The sequence below is a fragment of the Manis javanica genome, chromosome 6 (assembly GCF_040802235.1).
Source record: "Manis javanica isolate MJ-LG chromosome 6, MJ_LKY, whole genome shotgun sequence".
In the NCBI taxonomy this organism is placed as follows: domain Eukaryota; kingdom Metazoa; phylum Chordata; class Mammalia; order Pholidota; family Manidae; genus Manis; species Manis javanica.
In genome coordinates this window covers 483,703-508,819 of record NC_133161.1, presented here as the reverse complement: position 1 = coordinate 508,819, position 25,117 = coordinate 483,703, and the positions used below count along the sequence as shown (strand labels likewise).

The 25,117-nt window shown below is 56.2% G+C and overlaps 1 protein-coding gene across 4 annotated transcripts in view; it reads right to left on the bottom strand.

Annotated features, from left to right (window-relative positions):
• Positions 1–25,117, bottom strand: part of PTPRN2 (protein tyrosine phosphatase receptor type N2) — a 695,060-nt gene that overhangs the window by 474,543 nt on the left and 195,400 nt on the right. For all 4 annotated transcript variants that reach the window (XM_036999404.2, XM_036999402.2, XM_036999403.2 and 1 more), the window contains exon 3: positions 18,478–18,591. In XM_036999404.2, the coding sequence (XP_036855299.2) occupies positions 18,478–18,591 (114 nt within the window). The remainder of the gene's footprint in view (positions 1–18,477; positions 18,592–25,117) is intronic.

Here is a 25,117-nt window from a genome sequence, read left to right as displayed (position 1 = left end):
CCAAGGCAGTGGGAATGTGCATGCGAGGGGAGCTGAAGGAGCCTGGAGCAGAAAGGGGAGGGTCTCCGGCCACATGGAGGGGTTCTCGCGGAAGCAAGGCTGTGAGGGGCACCGCCGGCTCCGCGTCACTCGCCACGGCCCGTTCGCACAGCGGGCGCGCTCCACTCTGTGTGAGCCTGGGGTTTCAGGGTCAGGAAGAAGAATGGCCAGGACATTCCCAAAAGCCTGAGCCACAGTGTGATTCTCTGCTGATTTCATACACAGTTTTGTCAGAGGCAGAGGAACGCCTGAGTCACAGAATCTTGACTGTCACGAGGCCCTTGCCCTGCCCTGTCTGCCCCCCTGCTCTCCACCAGCAAGTGGACCCACCTTCGCATTACACGCAGTGCACGTGGCTGAGAGTGAGTGTGCACAGGAGCACGTGACACGGGATGTGAAGTCTCTGCAGCAGGACCAGAGTGCCAGGCGCGGGAAAGCCCAGAGCGTGGCTGTGGGTTGGGGAGCTCTTTGCCATGAGACGCATCTTGGTGCTATTTCGTTGGCTGAACTACAATGTGAGGCCCACAAGTGCCCGGTGCCAGGGAGCGAGCAGGGCCAGCCAAGAGGAGGTAAGAGTCACAGCAACTGGCAAAGGGCTCGAATTTCCCCGGCTGCAACAAACACCCCGCTGGCTGTCACCTGCTGATTCTGCCACAGGCATCATTCTTCCTGCAGCACTGGTGCAAGTCTAAACCTCCTCCAGAAAGCAGCCTCCCCCGGGCTCCAGATCAGGCAGCCGCAGAGTGGAGAAGAGACCGCCTGGAGGGTGCCTTCCCTGGCGCCCTTGCTGTGCCCTCGCCCTATTCCTGGTGACGCCGGCTGACTCGGGAGTCAGGAGCTCTCCCCAAACCCAGTGCGTGGCACCCTGACAGGCTGCACCACCACAGCCACCCACTCACAGGCCAACCCGGACACCCACTCACTCACATCACTGCAGCTTGCGACTCAGTTTCATTAACGATGTAACTGACATACCGCAGGTTTTTATTAACTTCCTCAGTCCTGTTCATGTATAATCATCAAGGCTCTGAAATTTTCCTTAAATTTTTAAGCTATACTTTTATCACTACACTTATATCATAGATGATGTGCTGTCATACTGATTAGTAGATTCCGGCACTCACAGAGCCGGGGTGAGTGCACCTCATGGACGCCAAGCCACCATCCCGACCACCACACATGCTCCTCCCTGAAATTCCTCCGTATCAGGTCACAGTGAATCCACAGCAACAAACCAGCCACACCGCCAATTTAACCCAAGAGCTTTCAGGTCTTGCACACGCGCAGGCATCTTTGCACACAGCTGCTTCCAGGCCGACGAGATCCAGCCCCCGGGGGCTCTGCTCCCTGGGGAGGAAGAGGAGAGGGTTTCGGCTGCTCCTGCACAGACCAGAGCTGGGACCAAAGGGCAGGTGCCGCTGGGAGCCCCTTTCTCACGGCCCGTTGCCGGAACTGGCCCGCACGGTGGCCTCTGCGCTGACCAGGGCCAGAGGCACTGCGTGGCCCATTAAGGTTGCCCAGGAAGATCAAAGGCTCGTGGCACTCTTGGCATCCAGGCAAAGTGTCAGGGAGTGGCTGGAAGCCCTTCCAAGGGGTGGCTGCCTCCTTCTTCCCCTTCCTCCTCTGTGTTTAGAGCACAGACTGACATCACCTTTGCTGTCTCTGGTCAGACCTGTAGAAAGAGAACCTACTGCCCTTTGCTTCCCTCCCACCCGTTTTGCCTGAGAGATGTCGGCAGGTAAAGCTGCTGTTCCCATGCAGAGGCCAGATCCATGCACACCGAAAGGGTCAGAGCTCACCTGGCCCCCGGCCCTGGGCCGCTGTGCGGACAGCCCTGGCCACATGGTCCAGGAGGGAAAGCACCGCCGCACCTCTCCGCAGGCCCAGGCCCCCAAGCCCACGTGTCTGCGGACACAGCTGCTCAAACCAGCCACAGCCACTCATGCTCTTGGACAACAAAACCACGGGGGCAGAGGGGCTGTGGAGAGAGCATTCATACCCTCCTCCCCACCAGGCAGCGGGTGGCCAGGAGCGGGGGCACAGAGACCCAGCCGTGTGCACCCTGGGTCCCGGTGTCTTTTGGAAACTCAGAGCAGGACGGTAACCTTCAAACCGTGGCCCGTCCCTCACTCATCACCACTGAGACCTGCTGTGCCTGCTCAGTGCGAGTCCTCAGGCCCAGTACCGCCCACGGCCCTGCCCTGAATTCTGCACCAGGCACCCCATCCACCCTCGGCTCTTCCCCAGACCAGCTCCTGTGAGTGACTCTGGACAGACCCAACGGTACAGCCCTGCGGGGAGAGGTGGGCACGCACTCCACATGGCTGGGTCACCACAGCTGCACCAGCCGGTCCGGACCCGCTCCTCTGTGCCACCCACCACACTGCCCAGCAAAGCTGACTGAACAGCGCGCCTGGGGAGAGGCGCCCAGCCGTGCACCCCAGGGGCACCCCGGATGACGCATTGCCCAGAAACGCACTAAATGTGGATTTAATTGCTAGAAATTACCTTCAATTACCAAAAATTATGACAAATTACTTGTTGAATAGACATATTCTTTCACCACCATTAATAATTTAAAATTGCTAATTGCGAGTAATTGTAGGTAATTTTTGTTCTTTGGTGAGAGGAAAGGTGCCGCCTGCCAGGGCTGGGCCGCCCTCTGGCTCCTCCATAGGGCACCTCCTGGGTGAGAGACTGGGGGCAGCTGCCTTGTGCCCCCAGCCACCCCAGGGGCAAGGAGACCTTTCCCCATGACCAGGTGGGACACAAGGCCACACAGTCTGTCTGCGCTCCGAGGAGGGCGAGCCTGGTTTCAGGTACACTGGCCTCTCCAGAAAGGGTCCGCTTTCTTGTGACATCCCCTCAGCTTGGACACCTGGAACGGCCGCTGAGGCTGTGGCCACCCCTCCAGCCAAGCCTCTGTGTTGGCCACTCAGACCAGACGCCCAGAAACGCCGCCCTCCCTGCCGAGGGCTCTTCTGCCCGCACAGCCGTCCCTCCCTGAGGCCCTGCTCCACCCGAGACCTCCTTCCTGCAGGTCCCAAGGGACTCTTCCACACCCCTCTCCACTACACAGCCTGGCTGGTGCCTGTCCCCCTGAAAGCTGGCCCCTCTGGCTGCAGCAGTTTCCAAAGCCCCCATGGAGCCCTGTGGGCCTGCAGGGACCCCACCAGGGAGGGCTTCCACCAGAAGCCAGGGTCCATCCCTCTGTGGCTGCCCTTGGCCACGGGGCCCTATGAGACCAGGACGGTGTGGGGCCAGAGGGGCAGGGCATGCCTGCCTGACCAGCTTGGCCCTACCAGTCTACTGGCTGGGATCAAAGCAAGACTACCTTGATGCCCTCCACAGCAGTCCCTTCCCCTGGGCCCACCCCTGTCCCATGCATTCACATGCGTGCACATGAAGGCACCCACAGGCAGTGGGTGACAAGAGGTGCGGCTGCACACACAGCAATTCCACCTCCCCTTTGCTTTGGAGGCGACAGGTCCTGCAGGTATAGCTGGGGCTTAGGAGGTGCCTTCCAGACACACCTGACGCCCCACTGGCTCCCGAGATGCCCCTGCACGGGGCCACGGCAGGGACGACAGGAGGGAACGGCCAGGCGGGAGGCACAGCCCTGCGCCTGTGAGCCGTGCACCTGCAATGAAGGGGGTGAACCCAGAAGAGCGCCCCGACCCCAGCGAGGCGAGTGGGCGACTCCAGGGCCGCAGTCTGTGCAGCTCGGCTCCCTCATCAGGGAGGGTCCTGGACCTGCAGGCGCACCACCTTCACCATGCCTTTGAGCGACTTCCAATGATGTAGCCAGCCCAGAAGCCAGCAGAGCACTGCCCTGGGTGCCCACATGGGAGACCAGCACTGGCAGTGCACCGGTTTGACCCCTCTGGGCCCTGGGCCCCTAGCGGCACTGGCACATCCTCACCTGGGCAGGCTCAGAGGCAGCTCCCTTCACAGCGGCCACGGGCGGCCGGAGGAGGCCCACGGACGGATGCCCCCCACACCCGCTCCAGCCTCCGCCCAACGCCTCAGCGTGCAGGGGTCACCACCTTCTGGAACGCAGCATGGACAAAGCAGCAGGAGCTGAGCGCAGGAACACCCTGCTTCCTACCAGTGACTGTCCAGCCCAGAAAAGAGTGAGTCGAGGTGAAATCCCAGCACCAGAAGGTAATCGGTGTGACCAATAACCAGGGCCCCCGCAACTGCACTTCCTGATTGGCATGGACACCTGAGCTTGACCCCACCGAGTGCACCCTGAGCGCAGACCCTGGCCGGACCTGGCTGTCCACAGTGGCCCCTGAACAGCTGGCCCTAGGCAGGCAGACTCTGGCAAGGTCTGCCTTTATGAGCACTCCATTCCCCTGGGGCTGCAGCTGGGAGCATCAGAGCCTAAATCTGCAGCGCTCCCCGCACTTGAATCTCCTTTGTTCCCCATGTAGGGACCCAAGCTCAGAGGTGGCACTCTTTCCAAAAATGTGCCCAGCGACAGGGAACGTGCCTGAGGGCACGTGGGGCTCTGGCAATCTGCCGCGGCAGAGGCCTTGCACCTGGAAATTCAAGACCATCTCCACCTGAAGACTGGGTCTCCACACAAACCACCTTCATGAGTCCAATCGGCCATCTCTGAGGACGGCTTTTGAAACGAGGTCTTTGAAGCCCTTTCATTATGGAAATGAGATAAAGGGACAGGAGTGGAGTTTATGGAGGGAGGAAAGCACAGCTGAGGAGTGGCCGGAATGAAAGGCAGGCAGGAGGATAAAAGGGGCACGGGTGAAGGGCATGCGGCTCTGGCCCTGGGCGGCGCACCCAGGTTCTCAGCCAGCTCGTTCACTCAGGAGAACCGCACACCTTCCTTCTGAGGACCCCACCCAATCTTTAAATATTCCCAGCGTTCAATGCAAGTGTGTTTTGCAGAGCGACTTTAACTGCCAAGTTAAATTTAGAGAAATAAAGGTTTCTTGGAGTGAAATACAAGAGGCCTGGAGGGGTGGGCACAGCCGCAGGGCACTTGCAATGCAGCAGGTGCTGGTGCGAGGCCAGTGCAGACTCGTCTAGTCTATGCAGTCCTTGTGGCATCTTTTACTTAAATTCCGTGTGGTTTGGAAGCACACAGAACACAGTAGCCCTGTGCGTACTCCTAAATGCCAAGCCGGGTAAGGGCACCGGGCGCGTGCCTGGACTTTCTGACAGCAGGTCAGCAGCGCAAGGGGTGGCCAGGCAGAGCCACGCTGCAGGAGGCCCAGCTCACAAGGCGCTGCCAGGCCACATCTCCTCCGGCTCCCACAGCTGTGTGAGTCGGCCGCCACCTCCCCAGATCTGACCAGGAGGAGCGCCCATGGGCAGGGGCCAGGCGGGGCGCAGGGCCAGCTCCCAAGATCAGAGCGCTACGCCGCACGCTCCTCAGACAGCCTGTCATCCTGTGCTGGTCCGGAGAGCCGAGTCCTTCAGGGCTGTGTCCCCCACTGCACTCCTGGCAAGGACACTTCTCCATAAGGCTGTTGACCAGTAACAGACAAACCAGAGCAAACCCTGCTAGCTTTCTTGAGAGCACATAAATGGCCTCAGCTGCCCCCACAAACCATTTCTGCTTGCAGGAGAAACAGGGTTTTATGTTTTAAAGGGGCCGATGGCCATTTCCCCCGCACTGAGGCTCCCAGCCACAGCAGCCCAGATACCGCGGCCTCATGGGACGTCCCTTAAGGTGTCCAGGGCCGGGGTTCTCGCTGAACGGGGCTAAGGGGCTGCTGCATTCTGAGAGGGGCTCTGGCCCAGGATGACGAGGCCTCGGGATTCTCCCTGAAAAGCGTTCCAGGAGGACCGACTGAGCCTCCCGTCAGAGGCCCTGCCGTTAATGATCCAATTGCCCTCAGCGGTGCTTCTCTCCCTTTGAAAGCAGTGAAACACAAGAAATGAGACGTCTGCCCGTGAAAGCTTCAGGGTACCTTTTCTGCTATTTCTAAACAAATTCTCATCCAGCATAATAAGCACATAATCCTAAAGTCAACTGAGTCATACAGTCTTTTCCTGTCATCAAAGGAAAGTGACTTACTGAAAGTGAGAGGAAAAAAGTATACTTTGGTTTTGAGGGCAGCCGTCTTTGAGAATGATACACGGTGGGCTTCAGAGTGACCCTAAAAGTAGTTATTCCCAGGCCGCAAGGCTGAAACCATAGATACGGGGACTCAGACCAGAGCCCTGGGCCGCTACAGAGGCGCTCCAAGGCTCCCTGGCCATGTCTGCAAAGCTGGGATCATTTTGCTTTTTTTTTTTTTGAAGATGGGTTGAGTATGAGATGTCACAGGGGCGACGAGCTTCCACAGGTGGAACACAGATCGTCTCCCTCCCGACAGCCAAGGGCAGAGCCTGCAAGTCTCAGGAGAAAAGCTCACTGAAAGAAGTAACTAAGGAAAGGTCACACGCCAGGCGGAGGGGGCATTCGGTCGGACACACAGAAGAAGCCCCCTCGGCGTGTGTTGCTCGTGACTTTATATCCATCAGGATATAAAAGATATGGGGCTCTCTTGTCCCCTCCTGGCTTAAGCCAGGAGCTCTGCCTTTTCCCTTTCTCTCTAAATAAAAGCCTCTGCCTTGCTCTCCTAAAAAAAAAAAAAGATATAAAGGATATAAAGAGTTTCCCTTGTGCGTCTCAGGCAGCATCCCTAACAGAAACACGTATCCAGGACGACTGACCGTCATCCCAGGCCGGCTGCCGCCCAGACGCAGGAAGGAGACGAGTCAGCAGGGGCAGATTCTCCACATCCTCAGCCCGTGGGCACTGCAGGGAGGGAGTCAGCGGCACAGTGCGGCCACGGCCGGTGGGCACAGCTGCCTGGGTCACACACGGCCCGGCCTGCCTGGCACTCTCCCTGAGCACCCAGAGAAGCTGGAGAGGTGAGAAACCAGGGCCAGTAGGCACCCGCGCATGGAGTCCTGCCAACTTGATTCCACGTCCAGGAGAAGCAAACACTAAAACAGCCCACAGTCTAAATGGTACTTTTTCTTCAAATGATTTTTTTTTAATTCTGAGTTTAAGGAAATCAAAAGCAGACCATACATTAATTAACTAGGTGTTCAAAATAGGCTTTAAAGAGATTATTCATGACTATATCTTGTGGCCTCTGTACTGGCACTACAGGTATCTTTGAATTCTGTCCAGCACACCATGTATACATGTGTGCATTTGCATAGATCAATGTTTATGGACGTGTGTCCAATATACACATGTGACCCAAGGATGAGCCAAACCTGCGTGATTCGGTATTGGCAACATTTTACATTTATAAAGAGTAATAATAATAAGCAGCCCACAATATGTCAGCACCTCGCATGCGTCGGAATGATCCCACGAGGAGAGGTGATGCCGACCCAGTCCTGCAGGGCGAGAGGCGGGTGCATGGACGGCCCGCGGACTCTTCCTGGAGCAGGCGGAGGGTCGAGGGTTTGAACTCGGGGTCCACCCTCTGATCACTCCCCCACCGATGGTACTGACAGTGATCATAAGCTGTCCTTTCTTTCCTGATGACTACTTGAGGGACTCGGACCTCATGGCCACATTCCTCAGAGTTTCTGATCTTTCCCTCTAACCCTCCCCCGTGTTCCCCCCAGGACCCTCCCCGGTACCCCCAATGCCCACTGATTCCTGGCCGCCCCCTTTCCGCCTCTCCCCCTGCGCACACGCGCCTTCTTCTGAGTGCACGTCCACCCAGCTCTTCCTCCAGATGTTCCTGAGCAGGTAGAGGCCGGGTGTGCAGCCACGGATAATTCAAAAACTTTCACTGCCCATGCAGCAAGAGCACACAGGCTAGAACAGTAGCGTGTAAATACTCCATCCTCCCACACACACCATGTCTCCCTGGCACACGCCTCGCACACGCCCCATCTCCCCAGCCTGCTCCTCGGCCACGAGCCGGGCCACCCCACACCATAACACCCAGGGGCAACGACACCTCCCATGTTGGTAGTGCTTCCCCATGGTCAGTTTTTGTTGGTGTCGGATTTTCACTATTTGTACCTGGTCTTGTTCACACTCAGTTGAAAGTATGAGCTGTTTCCTGCACACTGGAGTGTGGGTGTCTGGGAGAAGGTCACCAGCCAGGGCACAGGACGGCCATCATGCTCCCGCCAGGACCAGGTTGGGAGAGAGCACCGGGGACCCCAAGGGGACAAATGAGAGGGGTCATCTGGGGGTCCTCTGCTGGGTGAGCAATGGACAGGAGGGTGTGCAGAGGACCAAGGGCCAAGCTCCCCGTACCAATGAAAGGCAGCAAGAGGGGCCGGCAAAAGGCTGTTGCCACATTCCTTGTGCAGACACGCGGCAGACCCCACGGGTCCTGGCCCCCCAACCCATGTGAAGCGGTGTGAAAGCATCACGCCCTGCCACCTCCACAGCCAGTCCTGCAAGTGGGCAGCCTGGGGAGGCTGCCTTGGGCCAGCAGGAGGGAGGCCTGGGCACAGCAAGAGTCCAGGGGCCCCCCTCCTTCTGTCCCCAGAGTTCCTCCCCACAGGCCGGCCCCCTTCCACCTGCTCTCCTGTGATCCATCTTCCCCTCCCTGCCCACACCCCGCGTTCAGCTTCAGGGGCAGAGACGGGCCTGATGCCCCTGTCACATCTCGTTCTCGTGTATGCACAACACCGGTCCTCAGGCAGACGGGGAAGCAGCAGTAACCCAGCTCTGGGCTGGGGGGTCGCAGCCACCACAGGACTGGATGACATCCACCTCTGAAGGGTGCCCAGTGTCTGCCTTGCGGCCCTGGGGTCAGCGTGCACTGCTGTCTGCTCCACAGAGTTCAGGGAGCCGTGAGCACCGACGGCCATTCACCACTACCAGGAGAACCCGCTTGGACCTCTAATGTTGTAGTTGGTGGGCGCTTCCACTTGCCTGGGGAGCACCGCCCCATGCTGCCCCACCCTGGCCTTCTCCACTTGGTGCTGAACTTCTGCAAGAAGCACCAGTGACAGCCCACCTCACGGCTAAACACCCAGACCATCCATAAATGAGGCAGGCTGGCTGCATGTGGGGACACCTGTCAATTCAGGGAAAGCGGCATCTGCTTCCTATGAAGCTGAACAATACGCCACGGAGCCCTTGGCCAGGAGGAGGGGGTCTGCTGAGACACAGGGGGAGGCATTTTGCAGGCGGGGAGGTGGGGTGTACAGAACCACTGGTGGGACGCTCCACTCACGGGCGGGGCCCACAGCAGCTCCGCTGACTTGAGAATTGGTCTGTAGTTCTCCAAGCATGCTGCCCAGTATTAACCCCTGGGACTCCACAAGGACTTGCTTCTGTCACTCTGTCACTCGCAGTGTCTGTCTTCTGCTTGAGGTTCTGGACAAAGTCACATGCGGTTGCACATCTCTGCAGCCCAGGGCCGCGCACATGCGCACTGGGGTGAGTTCACCTTCGTTTTGTTTTCCAGTCTGAGGTCTAGGAGCCCCCACCTTCGTTTTGGTGAGTACACTACATTTTGGTTGGTGTCCAGTGTTTTACAGAAGGTGTTTGTCCATCAGCTTTTTGGTTGAAACCTGAGATTAGCTGGTTACTAGAGTTCTGTGGCAAGAACAGCCCCAGAACAGGTGCGGTGACGTGGCCCAGCGACAGTGCCACTGGCTGCCTGGCTGCTTACTGCTTCTGGTTTGTAATAATTGTCTAGAGGCTAAACACGGTGTTAAAATTCTCTGCCCGCACCAACGTTCCTGCGCTTTGTAATTCAATTCCTGACTTCAAGTAACAGTGACTTCTTCCCATGGCCTTGCCACTTACTCTGGCCTGCTAACACCTCAGAACCCTACAAAATCGCAAGAAAGTTTCACTTGAGAAGGGAGAGATGCAAGAGCGAGAGAAAGCAGAGGGTGGCAGAAATCATTTCCAAAATGAGAGTCCAGAAATCCATTCGTAAGCTGCCCACATGAGTCTACGGGTTTTTATGTGATAAGACAAGTAATACACAAGCCTGTAATGTGAATTACTTCAAAGAATAAAAGCTTGACTGTCTCCACGACCTACATAGCTGTGAGTCAGGTTTGAGGCAGAATCTCATCCCACAGAGCCCATCGATGGATCTCTCTTTGACACCTTCCTGCTTCTCAGAAATGCAGGGCTTCTGTGCCACGTGGGAAGCTTCCAGGTTCCGGAGGTCCCGGTTTCCTCCTCTGTCAATACATCGAACTCTCTCGAGAGAAGGCTCTGTCCTGTCTGAGATGAAACCTCCATGAAACAGAGGCCACCGTCTTCTAGAATGTTCAAAAGCAGGCGCCAGCCTGCCTCCTGATGCAGCTTTTTCGTTATGCTAAACAGCACCCTACACCGAGCTTTTAGCTTTTTAAGTTTTAACAGGGGCAGAGTCTACCTGGTCTGATACTTTAAAGTTAAAAGGTAAAATCTGTAGTTTGCATTAGAAAAAAATGCAGGCTTTTAAAGTGCTCAAAGTGAAGAAATCTGCCTTTTAATCATAAGGGTAGTACTCAGCTTATCAGTATTTCTTGAAACTACAAGGATATTTAAGCATTTCCCGAAAGAAAAGTGATTCCCAATACATGTAAATAAGATGACTCTGGTCACCCCAGAAGGGATGAGTTTGTGCGGGAGGTCCTTGTTTTCGTTCTGGTTCCCAAATCTGTAGTAAGTCTTGCAGATACACTGAAGGTCTGCTCTGATGTCAGCTAACTGCACCTTAGCTCCGGACAACAGTGTTTTCTTCATTTACTCTGCCCTGAAAGTAAGTCATGCATCCTGAGCCATCGGCTCCTGAAAGGCCTGGCGGCTAACAGGAGAGCCAGGGGAGAAGGGGTGACGGAGACCCCAGGGGACTGGAGGGGGCTGCGCAGGCCGCTTCCATGTCCACCCGTTTGACTCCCTCACCTGGCCGAGACCTGGGGTGCACAGTGTCCCTCAGACCCTGCCGGCTCAGCCCTCCACCGCATGCCCAGGGCAGCATCTTTGCTCGCAGACATCAGCTGCGAATCACCAAAGGCTCGGCCGCTATGGGATTCCGAGTTTGGGTGATTCAATGGCTAAATGAACAGAAAGATGGTTTGTGGCGGCTGACCTAACCCTGTCGGTCCTTCCTCTTGCAGGCCCATCTACTTCCTGAGGCTGCCGATGGGCAGGGCGTGCGGAATGTGGCCACAGAGGTGCCAAGTGCTGGGCCATGTGCTCCCAGGAGGACCCCAGCTGGGCAGGGGAGGGGCCACGAGTGCCGTCCAGATGGCGACGTCTGCAAGTCCTTCAATACCACAGAAAACCCGAGATCTTCACACCCAAATACACACAGCCTCCTAAAAAGACACGCTGCCCCGTAAAAATAACGGTGAAGACGCAATGTGCGAAGTGAGACTCTTTCTCTCCGAATCAGGTTCCCAGAGGAACAGGCACAGAAAATGTAGTTTCTGGTGTTACAGTTCTGAAGAGCTGGGGAAAAGAAAGCTTTAAAAATGTATCGTATTTGCCTTCTCTGCATTCCAGACTGATCGGCATCTAGGAGCCGCTAACTCTGGCTGTCAGCATGTCTGTTCTGGTGTCAATAATCTGGAAACCAATTCTGAAATGTACCAGGGGAGCTCTTTGCTGAAAGGAAATCTGCCGAGACGTTCAGGACGGCTGAGAAGCCCCCCTGAAGCATGCACGATACTGCGAAGCCCTTCCGTTCAAGATACTGGGAGACTGCATTCCCTGCAGTTCAGCAGCCCTCAGCCCACGATCCCGTGAACTCACCTCGACCCTACTTTCTACTTCTTCAGAGACAGACAGGAAATGTTTGTCTGGGAAAGGGTCTTCCTGAATTAAGACCCCTCGTTTCTCCTTTGAGTGCAGAGCCCACCAGTACAAAGGGGTCCATTAAAGCCAATAAGGAGCGTAAATGTACACCGAGAAGATGCGGTAAGGGCATTTTTACCAAACGGGAGACGGTCAGTATCTAGTCACACGAGAGCCCCTGCAGAACTGAGGTCTGTGCACCCACTGCACTTGCCCATGTTCATGGCGGTGCCTGTGCCCGAGGGCCACACATTCTGCTGCTGACAGACACGCCCTCATCTCTGCGGGGGCCACTCCCATGTTCCGGGAATATGTACACCGTACTTCAAAACCGACTTTCTAAAAATTTAGGCATACACCATATTTAATGATTACAGGCTTATCCAAGTTTTCTACACATTTTGAGTCATGCTTATTAGTTTGTAGTTTTTATAAACTGCCTTTTCACATTCCTTAGAACAAAGCCGCTGATGGTCTCCATGACACCTGAGCTTGGCTTGCGACCACGGTGCTTCCTTCTTCCCTGACGGCTGCGAATTTATCCACTCTTGTTACTGCTGTGGGCAAGCAGAGATCTGTCTGGCTTCTCGTCCCTTTGAAGAGTGAGGTTTATTTGTCTGATGCTTGCCATTTACTTTTCATTTTCTGCTCGTCTTATTTCCTATTTCTAATGTGCTTTGCTTGCTCTGTTGGACTTTGTATTTAGTTTATTGTGAAATGTTTCATGCATGCAAACACAATCAACAGCCTGCACACATCACTGTCTTACACACATGAAACACGAGGTCAGAGGCTCCCTGGCGGCATCTCTCTGCCTCACGTGGAGGTGGCGCACAACCTGATGCTGTGTTCAGCCTTCCGCATGTACCGTGTTGGGTGAACTCTCCCCTCCATGTAGTCTCAGACTCTGTGCTCTGTGCAACATGTTTGTGAGATGCAGACATGTTCACAAGTGCCTTCCGGACGCCCACTGTGTCACCTGGTGGCCTTCAGTGCTCACTGGTGGGTGGATGGGGTTACTTCCACGTGTCTGCAATTAGCAGGGATGCAGCGCGACTGCTACAGGTGGGCTTGTGCACAGAATGAGAATTTGAGTACCTAGAGGTGGATGAGCTACCATGTAGGATTTTCACTTAATCCATTTTTTGTTATCAAAATAATGTCCAAAATGGTTGATGAGCTGTGTCTAAAATTTCTAATTTGCCTTAGGTTCTAAGACAACCCTTGGGATTGTCAGATACTTTCATTTCTGCCAACCTTATAGTTAGTGAAATAGTATTCATGATTTTGGTTTCAATTTCTCTGCTTCCTAGTGTAACTGAGCCCTTGTTTATTTATTTATGAACATTTTGCATTCTGGGCCCTTGACCTCCCTTCATGGCCCCTTTACAGCGTCTCTATCTCTGTCCACTTGTCTGTCAACCTCAGGAGTCCCCCCACCAGGCTCCCAGGACCGATGAATGTGCAGCTGAGTATAAGAGAGACCCAGTAAAGGATCAGGACCGGTGCATGCAGGCACTACTTGCCCCCCCACCCACAGTGCGTCAGCCTGGAACTCGGGTGCGGTGGACCTCAGCGGAAGGAGCAGGCATTGGGTGCACGTGCAAACAAGACGACAGGCGAGTGAGTGGAGGTGGACCGCAAGCAGAGAGGACAATCAAGGAGGTGGTCAAGGAGGAAGCAGACCTCGGCTGCAGCGGTCTGCGGCAGGAAGCAGCGCGGTGCAGGGAGCACACGGCACACGCCCGAGGGCCCCTCTGCAGCTGATACCGACTCCACTTCATTCAGGGGCTTCTAGTCGTTCTCTTTTAAGCAATTTCAACAGTGTGAGCATTTTTTTTAATTTTGCTTTTTAGCTTTTTGCTTTTGACACACAGCTCAATACGTCAGGAGATTCTTGCCAGGAAGTAAATCCATAGTTGTTTTCATGACAGCAAATTACATGCCAATGAGTGACATTTAAGTGCTGAATTTTAACGGCTTGTCAGAAGAAGTTAAATGTATTTTTTAAAATTTAATACATGAGAGAACAATGTGTCCGCCCATGAAATGCTGCTGCCTGGAGGAGACAGGAATGGTAAATCAACAGTGAACATATTTTGCTCCTAGATGTGCATATTTACGTTGAGGAAGAGGGCTGCGCAATTAAATCCCACTTACCCTTCCTCCTCCATAAGGAAGGCCCCCCACTGGCAGTGCCAGCCGCTGTCACTGAGACCAGCAACCACATCTCTAAGAAGTGGCCCTGAAGCCGACAAACAGAAACGTATGCCCCGTCCAGTCACGTGCAGCCCCCGAGGGATCTGGGCAAGCTCCCTTCACAAAGCCGCCCACGCCAGGCCGACCACAGTGCAGGGGGCCAGCAGAGCCACAGGCTCCTTTGAGTGCGACGTGAGCCCCCCAGCACACCTGGGGTGTCATCCACTGTGAAGCCTTTTGTGACAGGCGCGTCTGTCAGGCACGTGTGTGCTTGCCTGTGCACATGTGTTCACTTGTGCACACGTGTGAATGTATGTGTGGGAGTCGGTGGGGTGAGGCGGTGACGACCGGGTTCTGGGTGGCAGCCCCGCGGGAGCAGCCATCGCCAGAGCCAGCGCAGGATGAACACCCAGCGTGGGGGCCAGAATCTGAGCTGCACCCCCGATTCTTACCAGTGCGGTTCACGTGGACCCTTTCCCACCCGTGGGCAGGGCCAGCAGCCCTCACCCTCAGACCCTGGTCCAGGAGGAGGGCCAAGGAGACACAAGGGACCGCCATGCTTGCTGGAAATGCAGGTTCCCAGGTCCGTGCCACAGTCCTTGCCAGCACCAGGAGGGGACCCCGCATCTGCATTTCTGCAAGTTCCAAGGGGAAACCCACAGCTCAGGAGGCAGAGGTAACAGGCAAGAAGAAGACAGGCGCCGGCCGGCGGCCCCGACGGCAGAGCGGGCAGGGAGGCCCCGCTTCCCGGGCGTCTGTCCTCTCGCCCGTGGCGCCCACGAGCTGACACCCAGCCGAGGCCTGACGCGGCTCCAGGAGGGCGCCCCTTGTCTCCCAGGCCAGCAGCCCACGGGACAGGAAGGCACCCCAAGGCCCCAGCAGGCAGAGGGCTGTGCCGCGGCGCACACCAGGAGGCGGGCACTGAGCACTCGGGGGACGCGGGGCCTCTGCCTCCCTGAGGACGTTGCCCTGACCTCCGGGGTCTCCTGCCGCCACAGGGGGCCTTGCGTGGAGGTTCGGGAGGAGCGGGCGGAAGCCAAGGTCCAGCTCCCGAGTGACCGGAGGCAACAGAGAGGATCCCAGCCTCACGGGGCTCCTCCTGCAGCGGGGCATGGTTTGGAAGGCGGCAGGACGGGGAACCCCACGTTTCACCAGACCCTCTTCCTCTCCTGCTGAAGAGGCACCTGGCCTTTGCCTGAAGGACCCGTAAGCACCCTGGTGATTGCAGGCACAGCCCCGCCAGTCCCCCAGGACCCACCCCTCGTCACATCTCCACCTGTGTCTGCTCTCCAGGCCTCACAGGCCCAGAGCACAGCCCTGAGAGACTGCAGCGCGTGTTGAGAACTGCACCTTGCCAGCTTACATCAAAGGAGGCCCGGGCAGCACATGTGGGGTGGCTCTGCATGGGGTTCTGGCGCAGGAGCCAAAATGGGCCACTCAGCAGTGGGCTTTCTCCGCTCCGTGCGTCACATCGAGGGGCTGGAAATGCCTAACAGTCTCCGTTGCTGGTTGACATAGACAGGGACCCAAGGGGGTTGGTATGGACTGAAGTGGAGAAGCCAAGATGGCACAGCTCAGCGTCCAAAGGCACAGGTAGGGCAATGGGACACCGGGGTGGTTCTCAGCCCTGCCAACGACCCAGGACTGTCCGGAGGACATGCCCTCGCCCATGCCAGGAGCAGCGAGCTCTCAGGGCGGCCCAGCACCCTCGAAGAGCTCAGAGGGTCGGAGCCCTGCACATCAGACATCACAGCGGGGGCTGCTGACACCCATCTGGAATCCCCAGGCACCAAGGGGAGGGCAGGACCCTGGGTGGCAGGGGCCAGGTGCCGCACGTAAGCACTGAGGAAAGGTGGCCGTGGTCACCGGGAAGCAGTGACCAGGAGAGTCTGGCCCACCAAGACCCTGGTGTGGACCAGGCAGTTGGTGTCCTGGAACTGGACCAGGCAGCTCTCTCCTGGGCTCTCATAGGCCTGTGGGAGCAGGAAGGCTCTACATCCACAGAACTGAGCCCCAGAGAGTCTCAGTCCCTCGATCAGTTTCCACACCTGGAAATTCCACCCCACAGACCAGAGCCCCTCAACAAAGGACGGACTCTGCCACACAAACCGGAAATGCCGTTGTCCACCTTTCTCCCAGCCCTCGCCAAAGGGACCTGCAGCTTTTCCCAGGTGACCGTGATCTGGGGAAGGAAATGATCAGGTCGCTCACTGACCACTGGAAACTGGCTCTGAATTGACACAAAACGGCTCAGTGGCCACGAGTCAGAGGAGCAGCTCAGACACACGGGCAAACCCGGCCAAGGTCATCCCCCATTTCTGGACCACGTGACTGGCACAGACACTCAGCGGCTGGCAGGACCCCCACGACGTCCTCTGACCTGAAGGCAAGGGCCATTCTGGTGGGAAGACCGCAGTCCTGCCTCTCCTTAGAGAGCCACAACCCCAACGCCATGCCACGTGCTGGAGGGAGTGCAGAGACCGGGCCACATCAGGACGTGGAAGGCGAGGGTGGGTCCCACTTCTGCATCTGCTCGTCTGGTGTCCTGTGTGGCAGGCACATGGATCCTGAGCGGGACCGGGGCTGCCACGAGCCCGACCAGGGGTGCCTCCAGCCATGGCCGCTGTGCCAGGTGTGGATTCTGCAGCAGTTCACACCCACGGTGCCCGTGACACAGCATCAATCTGGAGGGTGCTTCCCCTACACCCGTCACCGGTGTGGCCTCATCAGGAGCTGTTCACTCCTGCCCGGGAGGGCCGGCCACACAGTGTCACTGTATCAGAGGCACATCGCCTCTCCAGCCCTTCGTCATTATCTGGCCCTCGGGCACTAGTTAGCATTCCTTTCCACAGGACACCCTGCAGGGGACGTCAGTACACTGAGGACACGCTGACGGTGCCTAGTGAACAGGAAGAGGCAGCTATTGCACATCGTCATGAGACGCTAGCAGAGGATGCCAGGGAGACAGGGATGCCATCTGGAGCCCCTGGAAGGCCCCTGGGCAAATGGATGCACCACCTCAGGGTTTCGGGGTAAGCGGGGGACATCGGCACACCGCTACTTCCCTTTAAGAAGCTGCCTTCGGCCTCAGCTGCCTAGTCACCCTAATAAAGACTGGGTGCCTAACTGCATGCAGCAGAGTGGCCTTGCAGCCTGACTGCACCAAGTGTCCCGTGGCTGCAGCCACCGTAGGCACACACACTGTCACTCCTGCGCGTCATCGATCCACAGCTGCTGGCAGCTGTCCCCTCCTCTGGGGCCCCTCCACCTCTCCAGCTCCCCAGGAGGGGCAGCTTCCACAGGGCACCTCGTCCCAATGTCACAGCCATGTCGTCCTTGCCCTGATCGCCCGCCTTGCACCACCGTCCCTTCCCCATAGCTCGCCCTGCAGACATCGGGCTCAGGCCAGAGACAACAGCCTACAGGAGAAACACCCCGACCCCCACGAGGGCATGCCGCCAAACCCGTGCACCTGCCCACAGCGGGCTCTGCTCCTCCGCCGAGCCCTAGCACAGCTGGCGTCTCAGGAGGAGGGTGCCGGGGCCCAGCCAGCCAACCTGACTCTTCACTGCTGGACCTCCAGGGCCATGACGAGCCAGCGCATCGCTGTGAGCACCCCAAAGTGAGGGCTCTCCCCAAACTTGCTAGGCCACATACTTGCTCTTCTTAGTGGAGGGACTCCCATACCCTGTGATGTCGATGCCCTAGAGTGATGGTCCCCAGAACCCCGACACCCAGGCCTGGGCCCTGGCAGGGTCACTTGGTCCTGACCATGAGGCTCGGCAAGCTCGCCCTCCAAGAGCTTCAGCCACTGGTCCCTTGACCACCACAGCCTTGTCCACTCTCTGAGGCCATAGGAGACAGGGCCTTACCAGGTCAAAATGCCGAGCCTGGTGACGTGTTTACCCTCCAAAAAACACATATTTAATATAAATTGCACCTATGATATTTATATACAAAATGTTTTAATTATAATTTTAACAATTATATTCCTAGCGTCCTGTGAAGTGAACAGGTAGTAGGAATGGGCCGCAACGAATCCGTGTAACAAAAGCCTGTATAGCAACGGTGAACAGAGGAAAACCCGCATCTGCAAGGTCGGTCTGTGGCCCAGACGGATGTGGTCCGGCCGAGAGCAGCTGCTGCCCATGGACCACCTGGTGCCAGCAGGCTCCTTGTGCCCTCGGAGGCCCTAACAGAACTGCCGTGGGCCCCATATATGCGGGACAGACAGGGTGGCCGCTAGCCCATGAGGGATGTCCCGTGTGGTGCCCTCCAGGGCCCCGGCAGCTGACTGCGGCCCCCCTCCCTGCATCGCGACCCCAGCTGACCCAGTGATTCTTCTGACCCCCTCGCCACCTAAGAGGCCTCAGAACTGGAAGGCAGGGCAAAGCGTCTGCTGAGCACACAGTCCACTGGCAGCCGCCAGGAACCTCCTGTGGGGCCACCGCCCAGCCCCAGGGTGCTGTTTCTGCCTAAGCCTGTCCTACCTGCGCGGGAAAGCTTCTGCAAGGTGGCTGCCAGGTGCTGCAGAACCCCCGGCGACACCTCATAGCGGTATACGTCTATCACGGGAACCTCCTGGCACCTTCCAAACACTCCGTCTGTGAGGCAAGAAAGGCAGAGAAAACAGAGAAAGTGTCATTTCATTTTCAGAGAGGAGAAAGATGCCACATACATTCCTGTAGTACATTCTGACCGCGCACCACGACGAGGCCTCAGAAAGCCATCAGAGCAGCACCGGCACAGAAGGGCTCGGAAAGCAACAGTTTCTTTAGATAAAAAGCAGAGCATCGCGGAAAACACAGATGCCCGTGTGGGGAGGAAGCGTCTGAGGCCGGCGAGGTCGGGATTCCCTCTGCCCTCCCGGCCCTGCCCACCCCTCAGTTCCAGTCATGTCCTGTGCGCTGTTTTCACACTGTTGGTGCGAAGCTGGCTTCTGACAACCCAGTGGCAAAAAAATTCAGGAGCCCTCAGGGCCGGTTTCCCAGATGAGAACAGGAACACTCGGGAACATAAACATTAATTCTCAGAAGCCGCAGGATGTGGAACTACCTCCCGCGCAGGGGCCCGCGGCCGGGTGCAGGAGGGGCCGGAGGCAGAGGCACCTGCGGGACCTCCACCCTGCACTGCTCCTGTTTGAAATGACAGGCCCTATTCCTCAACCTCCTTTCAAACCACGCCTTCTAATTAATTTAGGCCCCAATTAGTCTTTATTCGGCAAATTGTTCACTTTGAGACAAGCTTCCTGTGAGGGGTTTAAACATTCCAATTATTGTCTTTCGTGGACACAAAAGACCAATTCAGGGACCAATGCCTCACACACAGGGCGGCCATCTGCAGTTTCAGGCCAGGATGGAAGGGAAAATGCTCTTTTATTGTCTCCACAACAGTTTCATTGCACAAAATGTGGCTTGAAGAAAGCCATTCAGATGCGACAAGTTTAATTAGAAGAAACACATGCGCCCAGTGCCAGGCCGACTCAGCAACTGCCGGTCTGGTATCACACATGTGCTCAGAATGGATGGCACAGGGTGATCAGCAAAACATCCTCTTAAGTATCGGGAGCACGTTGTAGATTTCTGGGGGGCTCTGCGGAGCCCAGAGGGCCTGAGGGCAACCTGCACAGCTGCTCACAGCAGGCGGCGGGCGGGGGAGGCACCCCTGCTGGTCTCACAGCAATGACCCAGCTGAGCGCCTGTGAAGCTAAGGCACCTGCCCACCAGGAGGGTGACGCCCAGTGAGTGCTGCGAGGAGAGTCTTGTCCCCACTGCCACCACTCAGCGAGCTGGACGGTCTGCTCTGCAAACACAGACAACCGTGTCCCTGTTCTCTCGGTTTTGTTTGGAGCAGAGAACCCCCCTGTCTGTGCCTCGTGTGCTCACATGGGGAGGAATAGGGAGAAGGTTTTCATTTTACTTTTCAAATGGAATCATCTTGAAAGTAGAATCGTGATATGCAGGCATGAGACGGAACATTGAGATGGTCCAACCCCACATTTTACAGATGAGAAGGCTCGGCCCAGAGCTGGACAGCCCCGCCGTGGGAGCAGTTCCCCGGCTCCTGGTGGGCGTCCTCTGGCGAGCACCTGACATCCGTGGGCGACCCTGCTCCCACAGCTGTGCCGGAACCACTTCCCCAAGGAGACGCACCAAGTCACTCAGGCTTCGTACAGAAAAATGGCCAAAGACACTTCTTTTCTTTCCACATTGTGGAATGTTCGAAGTAAATTATTCCCCTTCTGAAGTATAAAGGCATCGCTCTTTAAATTTGGTTTGAATGTTGTGAGTACGTTCTCAGGAAGATATTAATTTCTCTTGAAAACTTTTCCTCAAACATAGTTAGAGCAAATATGACATAATACAGAACATTCCATCAGTGCTTTTACATTTAGCTTAAGCTAATAATATGAGTTCATTTGAAGGTTGATTATACTAACTGCTGGTTTTCTGATTTTCTTTGCCCCTAGATTATAGCCGTGCTGATGAGGTAGAAAAAGATGTCCCCAGCGTATTTTTTTTGTTAATAAGTTTCTTTAGGGAAGTTTTAGGTTTACAGCAAAATTGAAGGGAGGGTAGAGATGTCCCATATGCCCCTGCCCCAGAGAGGCACAGACCCCTACCAGCTCTGCCCTCACCAGATGACACATTCGTCACACCCACGAACCAACAGTGACATGTCACCACCACCCAGAGTCCACGTTTTACACTGGGCCTCACTTGTGGTGCTGCGGTGTCCTCTGGGCTTGAAAAACAGACAAGTACCCACCACCGGGGCATCATATAGATAGGCTCCCTGCCACAACAACCCTGGGCCCCCTCTTCATCCCACCCCACCCCACAAACAACCCTTGACAGCACTCTTTCACTGTACCCACTGTGGTGCTTTTCCCAGGAGGCCACGGAGGTGGAATCACGTCCAGGGGGCCCCTGTGCTCAGTGACGTGCATTAAAGGTCCTCCCTGTCTCCTCAGGGCCTGGAAGATCATGTCACGTGAGCCCTCAATACCACCCATGGCCCGGACGGGCCACAGTACCCGTCACCTTCTGCAGGGCACCATGGGTGCCCCCAAGCTTGGGCAGTTATGGGTGAAGCTGCTGGAAACATCCATGGGCAAGTTTTGTGTGGACATAAGCTTTCAGCTCTTTTGGATAAATACCAAGGAGCACAGTTCCTAGGATGTATGATAAGAATATGTTTAGTTTTGTAAGAGACCCCGTGCCTTCCAAGCGGCTGCCCATCTGCGTTCCACCAGCAGCCAGAGAGAACTCCTGCGGCTCCGCGACCTGGCCAGTGTTTGGTGGTGTCGGTGTCCCCCATCCTGGCTGTTCTTCTGGGTGTGTGGTGGGGCCTTGTTGTTTTACCCAATGCACTTTTTTAACAATGTGATTCATCTTTACCACCACATTTAAAGGACACCATGACATAGGTATCCTTTTTTCTAGTATCTGTATCATAGATGCCACATATCACATAGTATGTAGGTGTATATATATATAGTGAGTGTGTGTGTGTGTGAGCAATAATGCTTGTTAAAGGTGAACATGACCAAAAGTAAAAAGCCTCCAAGATTCATTAGATGCCCGTATATGCCCACGGTTCTTGACTTAAGAAGCCATCAGTTTTCTGGATTTCCCCCAAATTGGATATATACCTAGTAGGAAAATAGAAAAATCAAAGAAGTCCCTCAGTATATTTGATAAAACATTAATTTTCAGTGGTCTGGACTTTGAAACCACTGCTTTGTCCTTCTGGGCCACTTTGCTGGCAGACCCCAGAAACATTTCTAAGACAATTAAAAAGATGAGAAAAATCACCAGAAAAGAACATGTAAGCCAGGAAAGCACCAGGTGGAACTGGCACCCTCGGGGTATGAAGCAGAGGGCGGCGCTGGCAGCAAAGCCTCTGGGAACCAGCGGAGGGAGACAGCAGTTCACGCAGACCCAGGCTGGGTCCCAGCTGAGAGGGAGTGCAGCCTCTAAAGCCACCCCTGGAAGTGACACGGCTGACAGGCTAGTCACCCGCAGAACTCCCTAGAGCCCTAGAGCCCTCGGTCCCCCTCCTGCACGGATGGCCCCCGTGCAGCCCCAGGCAAGACCCCATCTGCTTTCACCTTGCTCAGCATCTCCGTGCAAGCTCACTTCTTGTTTACTTTCCCACATCCATGGCTCTGCACCCCATCCGGTATCTCCTCCTCCAAAGCTGGCCTGCTCCCACAGCTCTGGAGCCCTGCGCTGGGAGCCGGGCACCAGAAGTGTGGGCTCAGGGCCATCACGGTAGCCGCGCTGGGGCCTCGAGGCTCTGAGCCCACTGACGGGGTCTCAGACCCGAGCCGCCTCCTCAGGAGCTGGCATCATGCACACTGCCTGATTCTGAGAGTCACCACTGGGACCTGTGCTCCAAGTGGGAGCATCCCACAGAATCACAGAGCGGTAAGAATGGGCTTGCCGGCTAAACGGTGAGGTCTGTGGCCGCCTGCTCATAAGCCATTAGCACCACACGAAAACTGTACGCATACGTGTGTAGGTGGGAGTCATGATGTACATGTAATATGTATGTGTACAGGTGTGTATACATGTGAGCATATGTGTGTCTATGTGTGCATGTTTGTATGCAATTTGTCTACATGCATGTATGTGCACACACATATAAACAGCCTCTAACACTCATTTGAGAACCCACATGATGCTGCTATTTCAAGATCATGAATTCATCTCGGAAGGAGACCATTGCTCTCCCGTGTACAGAAACCCCGTGCACCCCCACTGCCTCTCCTGTTTCCTCTGGGGCTGCATGTCCGCGACACCCATCCCCATCCGGGGAGCAGGCTCCACCCTGTGCACACCGCTCTGCCCTGTGCAGCCATGGGAAACACAGCCCTGCTCCAGCACCCCCCAGAATAGACAACAGACTCAGCTCTCAGCCTCCAGGCGTGGGTGCAGACAGGCATCTAGCCGCTAATTACACATGGACTATTCACTTGTGATGAGGGCTGCAGAAGATGGGGCTCCAAGGGCAGCACACAGAAGGGGGCGACCTCATGCAGCAGGCAAAGGCCCCCAGGGAAGAGGCATCTGGTTGGGCTAAAACACCTAAGGGACGAGGTCGCCTACATGGGGTTGGCAAAGACCTCAAGGCAGGGGGCAGGCTCTGTGGAGGGGGTGGGCACCTGGTCCCTGGAGCTCAAAGACCCAGGGGTTTAGAGTCCCCAGGTGTGGAGCAAGCCCAGCAAGCCTGCAGAGCCTAAGGGCATGGCAGAAGTCCATGTCCCCCTACCCACCTCACCCCAGGGAGCTGCAGGGGGCTGCTAGGCCTTGCTGGCAAGTTTTGCACATTCCCAGGAGCCTGGGGAGTAAAAGGAGCTGCCAGCCAGAGAAGGGTGGCTCAGAGAGGGTGGTGGCTGTGCAGACAGGAGAACCAGTCAGGTGCACTGCCTTTTCAGGGTGAGCCCACAGGACACCGGTGCTGCCCAGCAATGGGATGGCCCTCCATAGGTCTGTGGAGGCTCCAGGGTGAAGGGGATGTCTGACAGGCAGCCCGGGGGGTTGGGGGGGCGTTTTTCCAAAGCAGTAACAAAACCGTCCTGCTGCTGGCTGGGAGAGGTGTGAAAACAGCAGCCCCCAGGGAAACGAGCCCACGTCCATGGCGGCAGGTCCTGTCCCAGACCTCTGTGGTCAGCGGTCACAGCCACCACTGATGCACAGCACAGACTTGGTGAACTCAGAGGAGTGCTGAGGCTGCCCCCGGTCCCCGTTTCTAGAATGGCAATACCCCCTTTATTTTGCAGAGCAGGCAGTTCTAAAGACAGAAAGAGAAGGGACGGCTGAGGCCCTAAGGAAGCAGGTAGCATGTCCCAGCCAAGTGTCAATGACCAAGGGTTCTGAGGAGCAGAGGCTGTTTAGGGACATACTCGTCAGCGGCCACTGCAAAGGGAACGCGCTGCATGTTTGGAAGGATGTGAGGAAACGCCGTTTGCCCGTCCATGAGGTCAGACCAGCGCTCCGGTGGCCCTGACCTGGCTCGCAAGATCATTCTCACTCATCAGCATCACAATCTCCTCAACCAGAGGCTGGCCTGTGGCAGTGCCACTGGGGGCCAACGCACCCACTCATGTCTCCCTCCTCTGTGCGCAGCAAGAGCCCCCTGCCCCACCACAAGCATGTGTGCACACACTCACATGCGCATCTCTACAGCAACGAGATGGCCCCTTTCCCCAGGGCCCCCAGCACCCACACCCACTCTCACGGCAGGGGCACGTGAGCCCTGCAGGGGAGGCAACGCCTTCCCGCCTCCCGAATGTCCCACATCTGATGTTCTGTGCCACCTGTGCATTAACTAAATACCACGGTGGGTGACTACCTGGCATTTTTCCACTTGTCTGAAAATAAACTGAGATGCCCACAGAAATTTATTACACCCCCAGCGGACGACCCCCTGGATGAAGGACCGGGGATCACCGAGCCCACAGGGAGCTCGTGGTGAGCACTGCGATGAGGGGCACATCCCTGTATGTCCTCGGCGAACACCGCGCCCTCTGGGGGCAGGCTCAGCTCCCTGGCCCCCCTGGACCTGCGCTCTGCGGCGGGGACCACATGCTCAGACACACGGCCCCATCCCTCCCAAGACTCCATGCGTTCAGTGACAGCCACACATCGCGTCTCCGGGAGAAGGACCCAGGCCCTCCGGTCAGCCCTGCGTTTGAATGGGTCAGTTTCTGTCCCCACCAAGAGAACCCTTGCTAGGTCTCCTGCAGGTGATATGCCCCCAGCTTGCATTAAAGGACATTCTAAGGAAAAAAACCTATGTAACCTAATTTTACACCTGCTGAGAAACACTACTGACTTGTGGTATTACCTGCATTTCTATCAGAAAAGCCCCCATGGGGGGGATCCCCAGACCCCAAGGCCAGAATGGACACTCCCCCACACCCCAGGTCCTCTGCCAGGCTACTGCAGGCTCTGGTGACCTTTATTTCAGCAACGGAACCATTTCTTTGCACCCATGATACTTAATTCTGTTCTTATTTTCTAATATATGTACCTGTTTTTATTTTTCATGTATCTTTTTTACATTTCTTCATTATTTCTTTGGGAAGAGATCACGGGACTAGGGAATTAATAAATACAGTGA